This window comes from Chroicocephalus ridibundus, chromosome Z (assembly GCF_963924245.1).
Source record: "Chroicocephalus ridibundus chromosome Z, bChrRid1.1, whole genome shotgun sequence".
Taxonomy (NCBI): Eukaryota; Metazoa; Chordata; class Aves; order Charadriiformes; family Laridae; genus Chroicocephalus; species Chroicocephalus ridibundus.
Window position 1 is genome coordinate 61,268,576 of NC_086316.1, and position 20,052 is coordinate 61,288,627.

At 37.2% G+C, this 20,052-nt stretch overlaps 1 protein-coding gene across 1 annotated transcript in view; it reads right to left on the minus strand.

Moving 5' to 3' along the window:
• DMGDH (dimethylglycine dehydrogenase) overlaps positions 1-20,052 on the minus strand; it is a 48,101-nt gene that overhangs the window by 6,226 nt on the left and 21,823 nt on the right. The window contains exons 8-14 of the mRNA XM_063320464.1: positions 17,194-17,363; positions 16,866-17,019; positions 15,810-15,975; positions 13,102-13,232; positions 11,458-11,675; positions 10,392-10,549; positions 9,266-9,325 (exon numbers count right to left, since the gene is read on the minus strand). Of these exons, the coding sequence (XP_063176534.1) occupies positions 9,266-9,325; positions 10,392-10,549; positions 11,458-11,675; positions 13,102-13,232; positions 15,810-15,975; positions 16,866-17,019; positions 17,194-17,363 (1,057 nt within the window). The remainder of the gene's footprint in view (positions 1-9,265; positions 9,326-10,391; positions 10,550-11,457; positions 11,676-13,101; positions 13,233-15,809; positions 15,976-16,865; positions 17,020-17,193; positions 17,364-20,052) is intronic.

Consider the following 20,052-nt stretch of genomic DNA (forward strand, 5'->3'; position numbering starts at 1 on the left):
TGGAGATGGATTTGGGGCAGTTCATGTAATGGGTTTGTTCTTTTTTATTTTATGTTCCTTGAAGATTAAGAATATTTCTGTCTTTTTAGAATCATGGCCTGGAAATATAACCAAGAGGTAACCTTGAATTTAAACTCTGCAAAATATACACAAATATATAAATATATATACACACACAAACACACATGCTACAAAAATGTGTGTACATATACGTATATGGACATATATAAACACACACATACATATATGAACACTAAGAACATGGATAAAAATGTATGTATGAAAATATATGTGTATATTTGATGTAAAACTGCCAACAATATGTGCATTTATACATTTTTAAACATTTAAAACAACTTCTTCAGAAATTCTAACCATATGAATCTGACTGGGTCAGTCTTCTTATTTTACACCTCTTGGGTATCCATGTCAATTGTACACTATGCACATTTCCACCTCTATTCATTTTTTATTTATGAGTGCATGTGCACGAGATCAGTCAATCAAAACAGCATTTTGGAAACAGATTCATTCAAACTTAATCTGGCTATTCTTGGTAACAACTGCTTCCTGTTTCTAGGAGAAAAAATAGTGAGTTTGGGGATTGCTTCTGTTTGTTTTAGCATGTCACACTAAATGTTAGCCAAGAAAAAATCCCATTCAAAACAGTATCATTCAGTAAAAGAATATTTAAAAAAAAATCAGAAGAAAAAGAGTAGAAACAAAGGAAAACCCTAAACAATTCCACCCTCAAACAAATATAAAATTGAAAGCTGCTCTTATTATCTTAGTTTTAAAAAAAACCCCTCACTTGAGAAGTAGTAACAATGTAAAAGTTTTCCTACTTAGAGTGAGTCCTAAAAAGCTAAACCTAAAATACAGAAAACTTTCCATTATCTTGGCATGACCTCCCAAAGTATTACGCTTTGGCAGAGGTAATGTTTTTCACATAACATAAAATCACTTCTAGATTCAAGGTAAAGACAGTATTTACTACTTAGCTTCATATTCTTTGAGTGCAGTTCACCAGATAAAATAAGGAAAGACAGGTTGTGCTTTTTATTTGTGTTATTTAACAAAGATTACAATGGAAAATCATATCACAAAGATAATTCAATTAAGATTTTCAAATAGCATAGAGCTAAAGGGAGCCCATTGATTATGTCATCTATTAATATATTGGACACATATATTTGCCTTGCCCTTGTCCTCATCAGGCTCTTACCTTGTGTAAGTTACCGTTCTAGCACAAGATAAAAACACTTTTTTTTTTTTAGAAAAAGAATTCAGGAGACATTGACCAATAAGGTGATTTTTTAGGCACAGTAATGTACCCTGGAAAGTTTAATTTACTGTGTTTCAAGTGTGCTTGGCTCTCAATAGCATACAGATCCTAATCCTCTGTGAAAATCTTGTGGTTTAACAGAAGTGAAGAAATAGAAATTATCTATAAAACTTTCAAAAAAAATTTTTTTGATTGTGCAGTTTAGCAGAATAAAGTCTAGTTATCTAGGAAGAAAAATGTCATATCTATTTGGCAATAACTGGCAGCAAAGATATGCAAATCTCTTAATAATGAAATGTTGTAATTTATTTAGTATGCTACTTAGGACTGCAGGCATAGAGCCAGATTACCTACACAAAGCCACCCAGCTGAGTAAGACGGCATCAACAGCTGCTGTGATCTGCTATAACCATCATGTTACAACACACTGGAGACAGCATCAATGCAATATTTTGAATTTAATTACTTGTAGTTGGATGGTCTTAAATAATATCAGGATAACACTCCAAATGATACGCCCTCTCACCAGGGCAATAACTGAAGATCATTTGTCTCTGCAGGTAGCACATATTTGACAAGTTTATTTTTCTGCAGCAAACCAACACCACATAAAACAGTTTTCTAAGGGAGATGTGGCCAGTTGGTATGTATGGCACCTGCATCACTGCACCTTTCATTCAGTCTGCCTAAGCCCTTCTTGTATGCAAACAGCCAGCCCTAAGAAATCAATATGATACAAACAACTGATGAATTATTGAATTATCTTGGCTCAAAATTCCTAGGTCAGTGGGTGCTTATTCCTCTACATGGCCCAACAAACACACTGGGAGTGACCTACGTGTGCATTTTATACAGATAACAAAATCATTGAAGATTCCTTCTAATGTGTTTCATACTCTGTATAAATTTATGGAATAAATCCTCCGGTTTATGACCCTCTGGACATCAAGTGAAGTAACCATAGAATATGGTTGCACTCCTAAATTTTAATTTGGATAGGGACAGGATTTAGGTGGAAAAGTACACGGAATAAATGTGTTATATGCATAATAAATGGGGAGTGAAAGAGAGGGGTGGGGGAAAGGGTACTTCCCCCGTCTTAAATACCTTTCCATCACTCCATCCTTTTTCAGATACCTCTGCTTTCCCATAGACTCCTTATCCCTTCTTCAGTGAAGCCTGTGCACTTACTTCTACATCCTCCACCCTTTCTGGCATGGGGTAGACATGGCACAAAACACAACTTTATACCAATTTGTGGAGTGGGGCCAGTGATCACTGCTGTACTCATTCCTCTCAGAGAATCTGATCAGATTCCTCCTGATCAGAAGATCACTCCCCCTCTCAGGGGCCAGTGATCACTGCTGTACTCATTCCATCCAACAGGATGGAAGTTGGACAAAGTGAAGGAAGGGTGGGGATTGCGGAAACTCTTGTGGGTCAGCCTGTCCAGCATCAAGTTGGAGCAGTGCTCTCAGCAGATCTGGATAGGAAGTGCCAGGCATTCCACACCTGCCCTATACTGTATTTTAGAATTGAGAAGATAAAAATGAATCATTTGGTATGGTACTGCAAACACAGGTCCTATTTTATAGTCGGTGATTGTTAAGAAAAAAAAAAAAAAATCAATTAAGAAGCAAATGGTTACAAGTGGTTGCTTTCCTGGTTATCCCGACTTACCATTAATTTCTTGTGGGTGAAACATTTTGATTTCATACCACTGCTTATCAGCACTACAGACCACATCACAAAAGTGTAGAGTCACCAGATCAGAACAGTAGCATTTTACGCAGGTGATGATATAGATGACTACGTACACTGCAATGCTGCAGAGACCCAACCAGCATGTACATCTTCCTTTCTGCCACTTTCCCTGCCCTCTTCACCTAGTGCTCAGTGGTGTTTGTGGCCAGAGCCCCGGAGGCCTACGGCAGGACTGATAATTCTGCTAGGGCTCCCTTTTGTAGATCATGCTCTCTGCAATTAGAATCATAGAAACATTTAGGTTGGAAAAGACCTTTAAAATCATGGAGTCCAACCATTAATGTAACACTGCCAAGTCTACTAAACCATGTCCCTAAGTACTACACATCTTTTAAATACCTCTAGGGATAGTGACTCAACCACTTCCCTGGGCAGCCTGTTGCAATGCTTGACAACTCTTTCAGTGAAGAATTTTTCCTAATATCCAATTTAAATCTCCCCTGGTGCACCTTAAGGCCGTTTCCTCTTGTCCTATTGCTTGTTACTTGGGAGAAGGGACCGCCCCACACCACACTACAACCTCCTTTCAGGTAGCTGTAGAGAGTAATAGGGTCTCCCCTCAGCCCCCTTTTCTCCAGGCTAAACAACTCCAGCTCCCTCAGCCGCTCCTCATAAGACTTGTGCTCTAGACCCCTCACCAGCTTCATAGCTCTTCTCTGGACATGCTCCAGCACCTCAGTGTCTTTCTTGTAGTGAGGGACCCAAAACAGTATTCAAGGTGCAGCCTCACCAGGGGGACAGTCACTTCCCTAGTGCTGCTGGCCACATTATTTCTAATACAGGCCAGGATGCTGTTGGCCTTCTTGGCCACCTGGACACACTGCTGGCTCATATTCAGCTGGCTGTTGACCAACACCTCCAGGTCTTTTTCTTCCAGGCAGCTTTCCAGCCACTCTTCCCCAAGCCTGTAGCGCTGCATGCAGTTGTTGTGACCCAAGTGCAGGACCCGGCACTTGGCCATGTTGAACCTTATACCATTGGCCTGGGCCCATCAATCCAGCCTGTCGAGGTCCCTCTGTAGAGCCTTCCTACCCTCAAGCAGATCAACATTCCCACCCAACTTGGTGTCATCTGCAAACTTACTGAGTGTGCACTGAATCCCCTCATCCACATCATTGATACATTAAACGCGCCAGTTCAAACTTTTTTGGTGTTCTTTCCCCAAACTGCATCTGTGAAATGATGACAAAAAAGCCCTTTCCCTAAACAGATTCATCTTTTTGTGCTTTAATAAATAAGGACTTATCACTTTAGATCATGGTATCACATGAGTTGGACTGACACAAGTGAGGGGCAGTTCTGGCAGAGTGAAAAAGAGGGAAACAAATGATTGGTAAGAGGAGGGCATGAACCTATAAGATAAACTGCTACCAAAGGACTAAAAGGATGGAGGCAGAGTCTTAAAACTGCTTATCCTAGTCTCCCGTGAGATAACTTATGTGTAGTACGCTGGACGTTAAGTCAGTACACAAAAACTGTACCTTTGATTTACAGTCGTACACCTATCCATGTGAAGTTGCTGGGCATGACACAACTTCTATTCATAATGAATAAGGAAGCAATTAAATGTTCATGTGTCTAACAAACAGGTGCAATATTAAAAGACACCTCAGAAATCTAATGTCAAAGTCAGAAAATTAGGTAGGGCTTGGACTTTAAAAGACATTATTTGACATCGAAATGCAGGCAGTTATTGAGTAGGGTTGGTGGAGGTAAGACATAAATAGTGAGAAGCAGACAGGGAAAGGAACAGAAAACAAAGGTAAAAAAAAAAGTGCTGGTAGAGTATACTTAAGAAAAAGTAAAGGGAGACAGATGTTAGGTATTGTATAATCTGGAAAAAAGCTTGGAATGGATAACAAAGAAATTATCCAGTAAATAAACAGGGCTGCGACAAAGAAAGATAGTCTCTGGTAATGGTATTTCCTCCTTGTGGAAACAAACACTAAATCTTAGCTAAGCACTCAGATCCTGGCCTGAAGAGTGGACTACAGCAGGGTCCCAAAGGGTTTCCATCATCTGCTGCATTCTCTTTCCAAATGGCAGTGAGCTGTTGCTGCAGGGGGAGTGCCCAGGAGATGGCAGTCTTCGATATAGCAAAACAAGTCCCAAACCTACAAACAGTTAACTATGGAATTTTGTAGCTGTACGCTCTTGACGGCTGTTGGCACTATTGGGTTCACATGGAAAACTTTTCTGAAAGAGATCATTTCTGTAAGATACCGAAATTGACACGGAGGTGTTTCATTCTAACGTCAAGTTTTACTGGGATTTATAGTCCACTATGCTCAGGAGAAAAATAGGCTGTTTTAAGAATATTAAATTAGCTAAAAATAATCAACCACTTCAGAACACCAAAAAGGCGCATGCTAGCAGGTTTTGAAGACATAAGCAACTTCTGAAATAAGGAAATATTTTTTCTGTATGTCAAAAGTGAACATACTAATCAGGGATAAATTTAAAGTGTAGCAAGAAAACACTTTCTAACATAAGGATAGCAAATGGTTAGAATGAACTGCACAAGGAGATCGTGGAATCTTCAGGACTGGGAGGTCTTTGAAATTTCACACATGAAATTCTTATAAATATGATAAGGTAAACACAGATGTAGTTGATTCTGCCACAGAACAAAGGTCTGGAGTAAATTATTATCTGGTAATTGCTTATCTTTTTCTATGATAACATTTGAAAAAGCCATTAAGTTTAAAATAAGGTTTTGAAAAATAGAAAGCATTCAAAGGTACTGTATCTTTGACCACCTAAACAGTACAGCAGAACTAAAATAATATTCTGAGATGTGAATAAAAAAAGAATTGCAACTTTTTCTTCATTAAAGATATTCTGTGAATTTCCTGCCATAAAGACCATCAAGGACTCTATTGAATGTTTAGTAACAGAGTGCTTATTCATGAGATGAAAGTATTAGTTAATGACGCTATCTAACAACTTATCTAACTTACTAAATGTAAGAGTAATTGAACAAACGAAAGATAACAGGTATTAAAAAAAATCCCACCCCTAAACCAGACAGATTTTGTTATGAAGTTATGAAGACAATGTATACTCTAAATTAGAAATTAATTCTGTTACTGTCCCTCCACTTTGGTTTAATCACAGCCCATCCTGCTTGTCTGTGCAAGGACGCAACTTAACACCAACATTAGAGAAAAATGGAGTATCAAGTAGACTCTAGAGGAACAATAGCATCTCTTCAGCCTTACTGATAAAATGAAAGTTGACACAGAAATCCTGAGGTAACAGGTTTAGTTATTGTCATGCTATAATTTAATAGACAGTGGGGAAAAAAAAAATTGTCAGCTTCAGGTTTTAAGAGTTTCTCCTGTTACTCATCACAAAAAATTACTAGTCCGTATGTACTTGAAGATGATGCATACACTAAACTTCATAAACACAGAGAAATGTCAGGATTTTCTTGGGAATTTACATCTCTTCCTAGTTATTCCCCGGATATTTGAATGCCCTCTCATGGAAATGAAAATACTTTTTGATTCTGTTCCCTTCACTGGCATTTGGTTGCTTATTCACTTAATCTGTTTAGAAACTGTTTACGTTTTCCATGGCATATCACTAGAAGTTCACTCATGCTGAAGTCTTTTTGCTCACTTTGTGAGCTATTTCAGCTGCTTGTTGCACGGTAAGAAGCACTCTAGTAATTAACTAAACGGTGCATTTTGGTTTTAATTTATACAGAAATCAGCACTTTCCCCAGTTGGGGGCGCATGCTTAAAGGCACATTGCCTGCCAGCAACCCCACAGACCAAGATCTCTAGCAGATTTAAGTACCTGTTGCTCGTAGTTTGTACCCCGTTTGCCCCTTTTTTTGCGGAAAGGTTCCTTCACCATAAGAGTTTTATACCGTTTTCTTAACAATAGATGATAACAGAATATTTTGCGTGTCTTCAGTCAAGGTGGCCTCTAAGGTATGCTGAAGTCTGTGCCATGCCAAATGGACACCAAAACCAGAGGCACGGAATTGGGACTCACAGCCCCAGGCTGCCAAAAAGCAAAGTAAATAATCTCATGTTGCACTTCATGCTACAGTGTTCAGTCCACTTCCAATATCTGAGTCAGCTCAGGTAGCTTTGTAGTGTCAACATACAGTCACAACTGCCCTCATTTGAGTCAATAAATAAACATCGATTATTTCCCTTTTCCACATTAGTTCAGCAAAATTGGCAAATGTTTTAGGCTGACATCCTGCATCTATGGTTCATTCCATGCCCATTCATGTACAACATCCAAGCCTGCATTTCAACCATGCAGAGAAGTGTGCAGAGCAATAAAGAATCAAGTGGTCCATGCACATTAGTGCCTTCACATGTTCTGCATGGGCATTTTGGCAAGCAATAGCTTTCCCTGTTTATGGCTGCTTTCCTGCTTATAACTAAAAAAAAAAAAAAAAAGAAAAAAAAAAGAAAAGAAACAGATGTATCAAATGGAAGTGGGAAGAAAAACTATCAACAGTAACATACAATATAACTCCTATAATCCTCAAGATGGAAAAGTCCTTGACAAGTAACTCCAACATAATCCTGTTCCATAAGATTCTGTATTTCCCTTGCATGTGTCATTTTTTCTGATTAGGGCAAAATTACAGTACCAAATGAGACAGCTGTAACTCCACTACATGTAGGAACTGACATTGACATCCATGGAAGCACCTTGCCTTCCAGTGGATGAGCTCCATAGTTGGGCAAGAACAAGTTTAGAACTTTTATTGCATGCTAGAGCACACACTGATGTTAGATTAGGACAAAAATTAACGTTTTATCAATCCTGCACAGGTTGAAGAACTTTAACATCTATAGACAGGTTCAACAGTTGGAGAGGAAAAACATCTTCCTGGGTTCATCCCTGTTACTGTCAGTGAAATTGTCTCATGAAGAAAAAAAGCACGTTCTTAGGTTTAACATGCCTCCATAATTATTGCCTACACGAAGTTTAAGATTTGTTGTTTACTTGGAGCTGTAACAAAGTTTGGGATTCCTTTTATCAGTGCTTCTACATAACATGGCAAAAAATATCAAGGGTCATTTATTATCTAATAGATTACCCTTTCAGGTATAAAGGGAATATAAATAAGATAATTTGTCCCTGTATCACATTACATCATTGTAAAGATGAAATGTCTCAAAAACATCACTTTTTCTCCTTGATCTCCTTTATGTAAAAATGTTGGCACTTTCTCTATTTTACAGATGAAAAACTAAAGTAAAATATTGTCAGAAATATCCCCTCATTTAGGGCACCTAAATTGAAATGTACAGGACCTGATTTTTTACATTAGAAGCTTCACATCCACTGGGCAGGCAACTGTTGTTTGAGTTGATGGGCTAACTGGTAGGAACGGATGACATTAGAGCTGCACGGGAAATTATTTCACTGGGTTTCATGGAAAGGTCCTCTATTTGACAGAGTTAGGACACTTGGTTTGGGTTCCATTTTGAACAGAAAAGAGAATTACAAGCAATTTCTGTACCTATTAGACTATAACAGAGTTTGATTTGCTAAAATATGAATGGGGATGCTGATAAAAGGAGACAGAATAACATCTTTTCATTTTGACTGCATATTTAAATTCAACCAGTCCCATTTTCTAAACTTCAAATCAGGCAGGAACAAGTTCTTCAGAAAATCTACGAACAACTAGCTGTTATTATTTTTTTTAACCAAGATATTAATTTAACTTATATATGACTCATATCCAAGTTGTGAGTCAGCAGTTCTTGTTAAAAATCTATTGTTTTCAGTAACTGCTGTACCAGAGTGGTAGCCAGGGAAAGTGATCCTACAGACAACTCTTTTAACAAGAATAAGCAGGTAAAATGTTTTCACAATATGAACAGGCTTGTTCAGCTTGCATATAAGTACTATATGTTTACAAAAGCACATGACTCAAATTTCTTTACAAAAATAAATCACAAAGAGTTATTTTCTATGTAGACAATATTGAGTATTTGCAACTTCCTGACCTAACATACAATTTTGTTAGCAAGAAACAAGGAAAAATCGGAAACTTTTTTTAAAAAACAAATGGTATTTACTAAAGTAATTATTCTAATATACAGTGAAAAAGAAGTTGCTCAGCTCATTTTCTAAACCCATTTTATTTCCCAGATAATTACATTTTTCTTTTCAAGCACTTAAAGGAATAATGTTGGGCATAATAAAGCACTTGTTTAGCACAGGACATACCTTGTTTAGCTTTACGAAGTATTCCAGTCCAGCTTCCAAGGGATTAGTGTCACAGTTCATCTGTTAAAAAAAAATAAATTTGCCATCGTTACATGATGGACTATCATAGCTTTTGGGTTGGGGGGTATTTATTTAGTTATTCCATGCAGTCTTCTATTTACTCCTGGGTCAATGTCTTCCACATTGCATATGTGCAACTTCCATTTGAATACACTGTATGCTTCCTATATGTGATTTCAACAGAATATCTACTGTTCTGCCTAATATAAAGTCTAGATATGTAAATCATTCATCTAAGTTTCAATATGCAAACTAAACACACATTTCAGTAAGAAACAAGACTTTTCATCAAAGCAGAATGAAACCTGCAGAAGACTGAATAACAGGTATGCACATTAATTGCAACACAGCAGAATGCCTTAGCCAGAGAGGAAAATAAAATACAAAGCAAATTTTATTTACTACCTTCCCATTCGAAGTAGGGGGAATGATTTGTTAGGCAGCATTTGAAGCAAGAATGAAAATAATTATCACTGGGCAAACGAAAAGAACCCCTAAATGCCCACCATTTCACCTTCCTGAGTTCTTTCCTTTCCAAAGGAATTAGGAAAAATTTCAGGTAAGCAGAAATTATATTGATTTTCCCCAAATTCTCTAGGCCCCCTGAGTAGTTCCGTATTGTGAGTGAGCAAATTTGGCAGAAACAAGCTAATGGGAAACGAAAAAGTTCCAAATACATTATGAAGCAAGAATAATTGGCCTCTCATGACAGTTTTTACAGAAATAAAACATTTTCAGAATCTATAAGCTAAACCTTTGATTTCAAATCACTAGAGCTCAGCAAAACCCTCATAATTTTGTTGTACACAAGAAGGAAAAACATCAGTGAATCAAAATAAGCGTCTCTTTGCCAGCAGTGCAATGGAGTACACTAGTTAGTTTTGTTTAGAAAAGACACTGTTCAGAATTATAGCAGCTTTTCCTGCTCATGGTAAATTTTCTTTTCATTCTAAATTGAGAAACTGGAACAAATACTATCTAAGCTAGCTCTGACTAAAAGCTGTCTAGTCATAATGAACTAAAGAAAATAAACAGAAAGAATAATAAAGAAATTATATTTCCTGACCTCTGCCCCCCAGGCTCGGAAACCCTTTTCCAGCCTTAAGGCATTCAAAGCATATGTTCCAAAGTTGTCAATTCCCTCTTTTTGGCCAGCTTCCATGATTGCACTGTAAAGAGCTACAGTATCTTCTTTTCTATGATAGAGTTCCCAGCCCAATTCACCTGTTATACAAACAAGATTAATGGTTTCATCAGCTCAACAATGAAGCAATCCTAATAAGTACAGTCCTATTCTTGGTAAAAAGTGGGGATCAATACTGGAAGTGTTAATTCACATTCTGGGTTCAATTCTGCTATCATATATCAAGTCTAATTCCCTGCAAGAACCACCAGATGGTTTATGCCCTAGATCTTAACAGTGGTACTATTATCCTAATTAAAACTGTTAACTGAAATCGGGGTGGGGGGGTTGGTTGGGGCAGGTGGAAATCAGAATAACTGACAAGGAAAGGTCATGTAGCGAAGTCACAATGAGAGATGAAGCTTCAGGGCATTGTGAACAGCTGATGACTTGGCAAGTGAACAGCAAATGTAACTGAGTGTAAATAAGCATAAAACTAGTATATTGTATCATATTTAGTACAATAGAAAGAGAAAGACTTCAGCGGCTTCAGAATGGTCTGAATTCCGTCCATTGCCATAGAGATAGACATAAAAATAAATAAAAATTAAAAGTAACTGAGAAAAACAAATAATCAGCATTACAGTGCTACATTTTCAAGGCACTTGACAAACACTAATATATGGTAATCCAAAAACAATTCTTGACGTTGGTTTTGCAGCAAATACCACAGAGGTTATCAGAACTGGCCTTTTGTTCTGTAAAATAAATATTTACACTATAGTGTATTCTAGAGAAGAAGGTCTTAAAAAAATCAGCACAGACCCTGACCAGATCACATTTGGAAAAAATCAGTGTACTGTATTTCCTCACACATTTATATACAAACTGTGATGAACCCATTGCTTATGAATACATGAGGAAGGTTATTCTTCAATATAATTTTAGTTACACTTATTATTTTATTTATTGCCTCTTTCCTTAAGAGCCTATTTTCTCTATTGCTTACCTGTATACGATATCCTGATGGCAGTAACCGCAATATCAGAGAGTTTCAAATGTTTGGACTGGAGAAACTTAAATGAACCATCACTCAGATCCTCTCTTGTCAACTTCTGGAGGATCTGCCGGGCATATGGACCTGCTACACCAAGTACTCCCATCTCATCTGTCATGTTTTCTATTTCAACTTTATATCCACCTCTCGTTACTTCCTCTTCTATCCATCTGCATGTAAAACATAACAGCAATGTTAAATTCCTTATGAAAAATAACTGATTTAGATAAAGATTTAAAAGGAATCATTTTTTGTTAGTGTTCATCTTCCCGGCAGCTACCAGCCCCACACCTTCTCAAAACCAATGAAAGTATGTGCTACACTAGATAGTCAAATCCGTCAATGACGTTAAAGTGTTTTCTGGTGAGATAGTGGTATAGGAACAAAGGCATCTGGGATATAGCCATGAAAGGAGAGAATTTAAATGGGTGGAATGGTATTTTCAAAACAGGAGAAAGAAGTGATCTCATAGAACTGAACAGAAATTTGCCTTTGAATCCAGAATGAGTTAATAAAACGTCAACATACAAAAAGAGTAAGCAATAAATACAACAAACATAAGAAATCTCAAAATAAATTCCTCTGTCGATAGAAAGGTACAACCAAGCTTGTTCTTTCATGAATACAGTATTTAAAGTATTGTCAGGAAGTTCAGGTTTGAATTTTTTTAATGTAATAAAAAACATCAGCTGGGTATTGTCTTTCAGGAAGCTCACAAAATAAATTAAAGGAGTATATTTAAAAATCTTATAAAGTACTACTTTGTTAAGCAGTGTTAAAAGATCTCAGGCACAGCGGAGTACCAAATAGGACTACTGAAATTCTGTAGAAGTAAATGTATTAGGTCTGGTTCTGCCATTTCGTTTCTGAATGTGCCAGTGGTCCTACTGATTCCCATGGGACTGTCATGAAACAGTACATTATTCATCGTGTCTTGGGGTATCAAATTTCAGTCTTTTATGTGTTGATTCATTTTGAATAACTGATTTGTCATCAATCTCTAGCAAGAAAAATTCTTTTTCTTAGTATGCACGTACAGCCACTTACAGCACTAGAAATGTCACTTCCAATGCTCATCTATTAAAAGCATTTTATGAAGTCACCCTGCTTCTACCTCCTTTCCTGCTGTTTCACATTGCGACCCCAGAGCCCAAAGCAGAAGAGATTATCACAGTATCAGGAAGACTGCACTACCCATCTGTATTGGCCAGGTCAGTGCCTGTGGGGTCACCCATGTTTAAAGCCAATTTTCTTTTTGCGTAAGAGAAAACACTGGAAAGGAACAACCGTGCTGTGTTCCAACAGAAGCAGGTTCAACAACAAAACAAGAACTACTCCATTAAACTGTATTACATAACTGTCAGTAAATTCTCCATCTTTTTACATGACCGGTAATCCAATATGCAACTGCTTATGCTTCAGGATTCAACTCAACCAAATTTCTAAGAAACCCAAATCAATAAATAAGTAGAATTCTCTTGAACCTAGCAAAAGGTTTGTTGAGTAATAATTAAGAATTTGGCAGTTAGTAAAAAAGTTTCTATATTAATGTGTCTGTATACCACTGTGTACTTACTGTATCAAAAATAAACGAACCTCAGATCATGGAGTTCTGATCCCGAGCCAGTTATAAGCATAAATTCTCCAGGATACAGCTGAGAGACTGTTAGCTCAGCATAAACTTTTCCTCTTGGTGTTAACATATGGCTTATATTTGTGGAACCCACCTACAAAGTAAAATTTCTGATTATTAAGAATGTAAAATAAACCCTTTGAATTCTTAAACATTATGAAATATATGGAAATATGTCTTTATTTAAAAGAACAATGTTTTTATGTTTGTACTGCTATGCCGTAATAGGAGCATACAGATAAACAATTGGCCAAGCTTAAGCTTTATAGTGGAAATTTCACATTTTTCTTCATAGAAAAAATTGAAATTTTAGAAATGCAATAAATCAAGACCTTATAAATATTTGTTAATTTTGTATTTCACAAGGTCTTCTTGAGCTACATTTGATTTAAGAATCCATTTTCAATGGAAATTCAATCAATTTTAGTTTGTTCTCTAATCATCTGAATAAAAAATTCTACATGTTATTGACATAAATATTCTTTTTCAATCAGAATCTTATCTTAATAAGGCTTTCAGATCCTAAAAGGATAACATTACTTTGCCCCTTATGTTAAAGAAAGAAATACTGAGCTGGCTTAGGCTTTTGTGGCCCTGATTTATGTATGCTTTTGTATTTTATGTAGTTGCTGAGTATGAATCTACATCTCTGTACTTTTGAATCAGGTTCTGTGTAAAAACGTGATCTGTAAAGGCAAAATTTCAAATAGCAGTTACTTAGCTGTGACCATAAAACATATACATGATCATACAGATATCATCCATACAAACAGAAATATGAATGTGCAATAGCTGTTATGCTGGTCTGGTTCCAGAGGCAGAATTTAATCTCTCTTATTTCATACTGCTTTCATAAGAACCTTGTCAATCACCCAGTCCATGCCCAGATTCCAGACAATAAATGAAAAAGGAAAAATATTGCAGATATTAACATTCTTTTGAAGGTCATATTACGTTAATATAATTACTAGCATATTACAGGCACGTAATTGAATTTTCAGGATCTGATGGTAGTCACAATCAAGCTGGTTATGATATATCTCCAGTAACTTCACTGAATTATTTTATGATGCAGACAAGCATGAATGGTACCAAAAATCAGACAGATTAAATAATCAACTGTTGTGAATCCTGGGTTTTTAAGTGGACCCATAAACTGTTTGTTCTATTTTGCCAGCTATCGTTCTTTTTCCCTTTAGGAACACTGATTAAACTCCATAGAAAGCACTCACTTTGTTCTCATAATTTCTTGTTTAATCTTGCTTTCCCCCACCACATAAACATACTCAGCAAGTGTTATCCATGCCCACTGATGACAGTTACCCACTTCAACCCCCAGCTAGCACGAAGACAAACTTTTAATCTATATTGCTATCGCAAAATTAATACAGTAAACAATATGACTAGATGGCAATTCAGGTTCTTCTTTCTCCTAAATCTGTAAGACACCATTCTTGTGTACAACCTTCCTATACAGTTGGCTCTGACTTCTGAGAAGAAGGTATCTACCTTCCTAACTATAGTCTCAGTACACCTACTGTTTCCCTATGCGTCCTCCCTCTGGTGTCTGAAGCAGCTAAAACCATCACTTATAGCAAAAACTTAATGAAATTCTGTGCTAAAATGAGCAAACCCCACAGCTGTAGCACTTTGGAAAGGAACAGTCTGCTTGCTGGAGGTGAAATAAAGTTTCTGAAATTAAAACCACTAGATGAGAGGAGTTGACAAAGCAGTAAGATAAAGGGACACATCAAGCACTACCACAAACTGAGGACCAAGAATAAGAAACCTGTGGTAGTTTGTCACAATGTGACATTTTTGAAAACAGGATCATATTTTGAGGATCTGTGAGCAGCCACACTGGTGGAGAAAGGACAGGTGTGAGCTGCAAGAACAATATCCTGAATATTTGCAACCCTGCCTGCTTCAGGCAGCCAGCTGTAAAACAGAGTCGGTATGAGGGGCGTGGAAAATAAGTATGGGCCACATTTAGAAAAAAAAAAAACACAGCAAAACAATAAAACTGTTGCCTTGGGCATCCAGGAAGAATAAAATACCCAACTGTGGTCAGGCAAGAGCACCTTCCACTGCTGTCCTCTGCTGCCTGAAGCTGGCACAGTACAGGCAGTTTTAGGCACGCAGCTGCCAGCTATTCTAGTATTACTGTAAAAGAATTCCAGGTGAGATTCACTTGTCTTTAGACAAAGATCTGAAACATAGAAAGTTCTGTGTTTCAAGGAAACACTTTTTTATTGTAAAGGCAACTGAGCACAGGAACAGGTTGCCCAGAGAGTCTCCATCCTTGGAGATACCTGAAAGCCATTTGGACATAGTCCTGGGCAACAAGCTCCACGTGACCTGCTTGAACAAGGTGTTGGGCAAGGTGATCTCAGAGGTCCCTTCCAACCCCTTCCAACCTCAACCTTTCTAGGATTCAATGATTTGTGCCAAAAGGTTCTTCTACCTGGGGCTACTTTAGTCTACATGGGGCTACTCTAGTATAAACTCCACTGTCTGTGCTCTTAACCGAGTGAAATACATCTTCTCACACAGAAATGTATCCAAAGGATCTGAATGTTTGGAATCTGAAAGATATGGCAATAATATTATGCTTAATTTTCCATTTCTGAAACAAATCCTACATTAAACCAGGTATCACTGTGCCATTTACCTTTGGAACAACATTTGCAAATAGATGATCCAGCAGCTTAACAGAATCTCTGCCTTTTACTTTAAACTTGCCAAAAGGTGACAGGTCAATCACACCGACTTTTTCCATAACCTGTTTATACTCACGACCCACAGGGTCAAACCAATTTGTGCGTCGAAAACTGGGTCTGAAACAGAGCATTTACACACATAAAACACAATTTGGAATTTTTGTGCTCTTTTCAGCAAAACGTAGTCTTCAGTTCCTTCAGTTTAATAATAATTCAAAAGAGATAGACTTTCCTAATTGTAGGTAGCTTACCCAATATTTTCCTTGGTCTAACATAGTTTAATTATTAAAATCCTTTAACAACAGAGAAAGATATGAGTTGATATTTTATCAACCATTTTGTACAATAAACTGTGAACTGTTCAAATGTTAAAAGAAGTAGTAGTCTGTCGTGTAAATTTACAGCATACTTTGTTGCTGAATCATTTATTTGAGTTTAAGGTGTCAAAGGCTTTCTTTCTGAACAGCTGAGTGTGTCTCTTTATTCCTTTATGAGCCTCATTTAGAATGGGACTCCAGTATCCCCGTGGAAAACATTTATTTGCTCCCTGATGCAAGCAAGTAACTAGGTAGGCAGGCACAGGAAAAAAAAAAAAAAGGAGGATTGGGCTTCTCCTTTCCTGAAAATTATACAGAGAGGAATCAGCTTTTTAATGAAAACATTATACTGTGTTTCTGATCAAATAATAAGAAAGGGAGAAAAATACAAATTTATAATGATTGTTCTCTAATCTTTTCCTTGAGCTAGGCTGCTCCATGATAGCCCATACCAAGAACAGTTACAGGATACCGTGGTGTGTGTTTTGAAATGTTGGAGTTATCAGAATGAAAGGGATTCTAAACTATAGAAAAAACAATAGTGGAAGATCTACCTAATAGATACCTTTAGCTGAAATGAATGATAAATGTATGATTCTTATTAGATTTAACACAGCTGGCCTTTGCTATCACGGCAATTTATCGGGATTTACTCAGGGGGAGAGGGGAGGGAGGTAATCTTTTATTTACTTGTATCCCGTCTCATCTCCAGGTTTGTAGAACCAATGAGGTTGCTCCCATCCTGCATGAAAGCCCATTGAACATTTTGATTTCAGCAAATAATACAGCCCACTGGTTCTCTCTGTTGGTCTCCCAGCAAATCTTTCTTCTTTAGGGTAACCAACTAGAGGGAAAAAAACACAAACCAAAAACCACGGCACACTAAATACTGTACATCATGAAGATAGAAAATATATTAACACACATATATATATATAAACAGAGAAATCTAGAGGTAGGCTTTGTTGGAATCCATTTTCAGGATATAAATGCATTTAAAAAAAAAATACCTTCTTACCAATGTTATTAAAACCATAAGATTCTCTTGCTTTGGCTGCAGTGTATTCTGTGGTGGTCCACTTTCCATACCGGTTGGGATCTAATTCTATGAGGTCAAATGGAGGTTCCCCCTCAAGGATCCAGTCACTGAGATACTTTCCTATGCCACCAGCGTGTATAATGCCATACCTTAAAAACAGGAAGAAGTCCTGTAGTGCCAAGTCTGTCTTTATTTTTAAAAATCAGAACTAGCATATACTGCTAATACATGCCCTAAAATGTTATAAATTTTTCCCTCTTTTTTTTTATTATAGTTTGTATAGTTTTCCAAGATTACACGTTTTATTGACAGATATTTCTACAGCCCCACTGTCAGCAGCAAAACTCTGTTGCTAATGTACAGCATTTCTGCTGCATGAGGTTACAGCAAACTCGCTCTTTTTCTAAAGTTCAAAATTTAACAATCTTTTCAAGGGACACTAGAACTCTTCAAAAATTAATACTAAAGAAAGTACTCAAACTTCTGACATCCATTACATACCCTGTTTAGTCATACAACAGCTCTTCTTTTTCAATCAGATTTGATTAAACCAGACTCAGATTTGAAAACGAGACTGAGGCATTCTAGCAGCTACAGTGAATATTTACATTACAGTGACATGAGCAACAGCCACAAAACACAATGAAACACTACTGAGAAAGCTTTAAAGAATCAGGGAACACAGAGGAAATGCAGATAAAACTAGAAAACTTATTTGCAGTGGTGCCAGAGTTGAAAGTGCTTTTTCTCACCTGATTTACCTTCTCTGTTCTCCACTAAAACTACAAAAAGAACTGGTTCCAGAAAGCTTATACTAACAAAATAAACATGTAGAAATTTTCTGCTACCAGCCTGTAGCAAAATCCTGTCCTGTTTCTACATAATGAGTGTGTGAAGGATCAGACCGTGGAGGAGATCTCTTGTTAGAAACCTGCATTAAAGGAACCACACCAGGCAGCAAAGGCAGATGCTCCAAAGTTATGAAGTTATAGATGTAAGGTTTCCTTACTTAAACACTGTGTATATAATTCTAACTTCCAAAATGCTTGACATCTTGACATCCACAGGGAAAAAGCTCTGTGTGAAATGTGCCCCTGGGAGTACTTGAAGTGGACAACTATGGACAAGGACCTTTGTTGCGCTGCAATATGTGTGTGTCACTACTCAGTTTACATATGACCAAAGTCGTATGCCTGAATTACAGGTACCTTAGATTTGGCACCAAAACATTTAATTATTAATACCGGATTATTTCAACCTTTTTATTTTAATACCTTGGTGAATTAGTTTGCCATGTCTAAAAAAAAAAAAAGTGTGAAAATAGCCTGTTGTCTAGGGAAGATATGAAAATAAATAATAAATTCTTAGTTATTTGTGAAAAGCTCCAATAAGCACAAGAGAAAAATCCTTGAAGAAATAGCAAGTCTGTCCAAAACCAAGTTTAGATTAGCATGTAGCAATTAAATCACAGACACTCACACTGAATAGTGAAGCTAGAACAAAATTGAATTGCTGTTCATCAACTTTGCATTCTGAATTCTATGTCCTCAATTAAATAGGCAAGGATCTTGTTGGGGAAAAAAAGAAAAAGAAGGATCTAATAATTTAATTCTAATGCATATGCAGAAGACGAATGAATTCAGATTACACAGACAACTTATTTCTGGCATTTCCTAACTGTGGAACGCCTGACTTAATAATATTCATGAGATTACTTTGATATAGTGGGGTTTTATCTGTAATTTATTTATTTATTTAAATAATACAGAAATATCAAACAGTTGAGTACATGAAGTAATTCTGCCAAACACACTCCTTTAGGCTGTTCAGCATAAATATTCAGATTCTCAGCACAAGCTTGTATTACCACAGTTAATGCGGTAAGGATGAACGCTTGTAAACTGCCACTCTTCAAGCAGTACAGAAGAGCTAGTCATTGCTGGAGGCAACTTAAGTAGCCAATGCTTAGTTATTCATGGGTATAAGTTTTGTGACCATGGCTACGATGCCTTCAAGAACGGCTCCAGAAGTTTTAGACACCTTAAATCTCCCTGCACTGTTCACTGCAGGCAAAACCACAGGGGAACACAGCAGAGAGACCACCATGACTATGGGTAGCAACAGACCAAATACAGTGAAGTTTTCCAGCCTCAGCTGAAGAATGCTGAGCTGATGGCAGGGCAATCCTGGGGCAAGACAGCCCTGTGCTGCGGAGTTGCTACTACAGGTGCAGCACTGCATGTGGGCTCACTGGTCTCAGCAGAGCTCTGCAGCACTGTGTAATCAGTTGATTTTGGTGCTCCTAGCAAGGCCTATGTTATCAGAGATTTTAAATCCCCAGATAATGGGGAGCTGATTGTACTAATACTCCACTGCAGTTCTGCTACACAAACATGAAACACATGCTTTGCAAGGATGGGATGTTACAAGTAGAGTAGTAAAGAGTGGTTCAGTTTAGGAATCCCAATCTTCATATGAGGTTTTAGAGAAATTTCCTTAATGAATACAAACTCTTCTTCTCTGTTTTTCTTCTCTCCTTCCAGTCCCCATCAGATTACCTTCCCCATTGTCCCTGTCCTGTTCTTGGTTTTACTTGTTTATGAGTCCTTGCTTCTCACCTATTTCTGACTCATTCTACTCATTCTTCCTAGGAAATTTGAGTCCTTGCACACCATGGTCCCTTTTATAGTGTCTTTGTCCCAGCTGTAGCAATTTTTCTATCCCATTTCTACATGAAAACTTCTGTTGAGTCTCTGGCTCTGGAATACTACTGTAGATAGAATGCAGGAATCTTAGTGCAAGACCTTGTTCCAGTATTTAAAGGGTGGCTACAAAGAT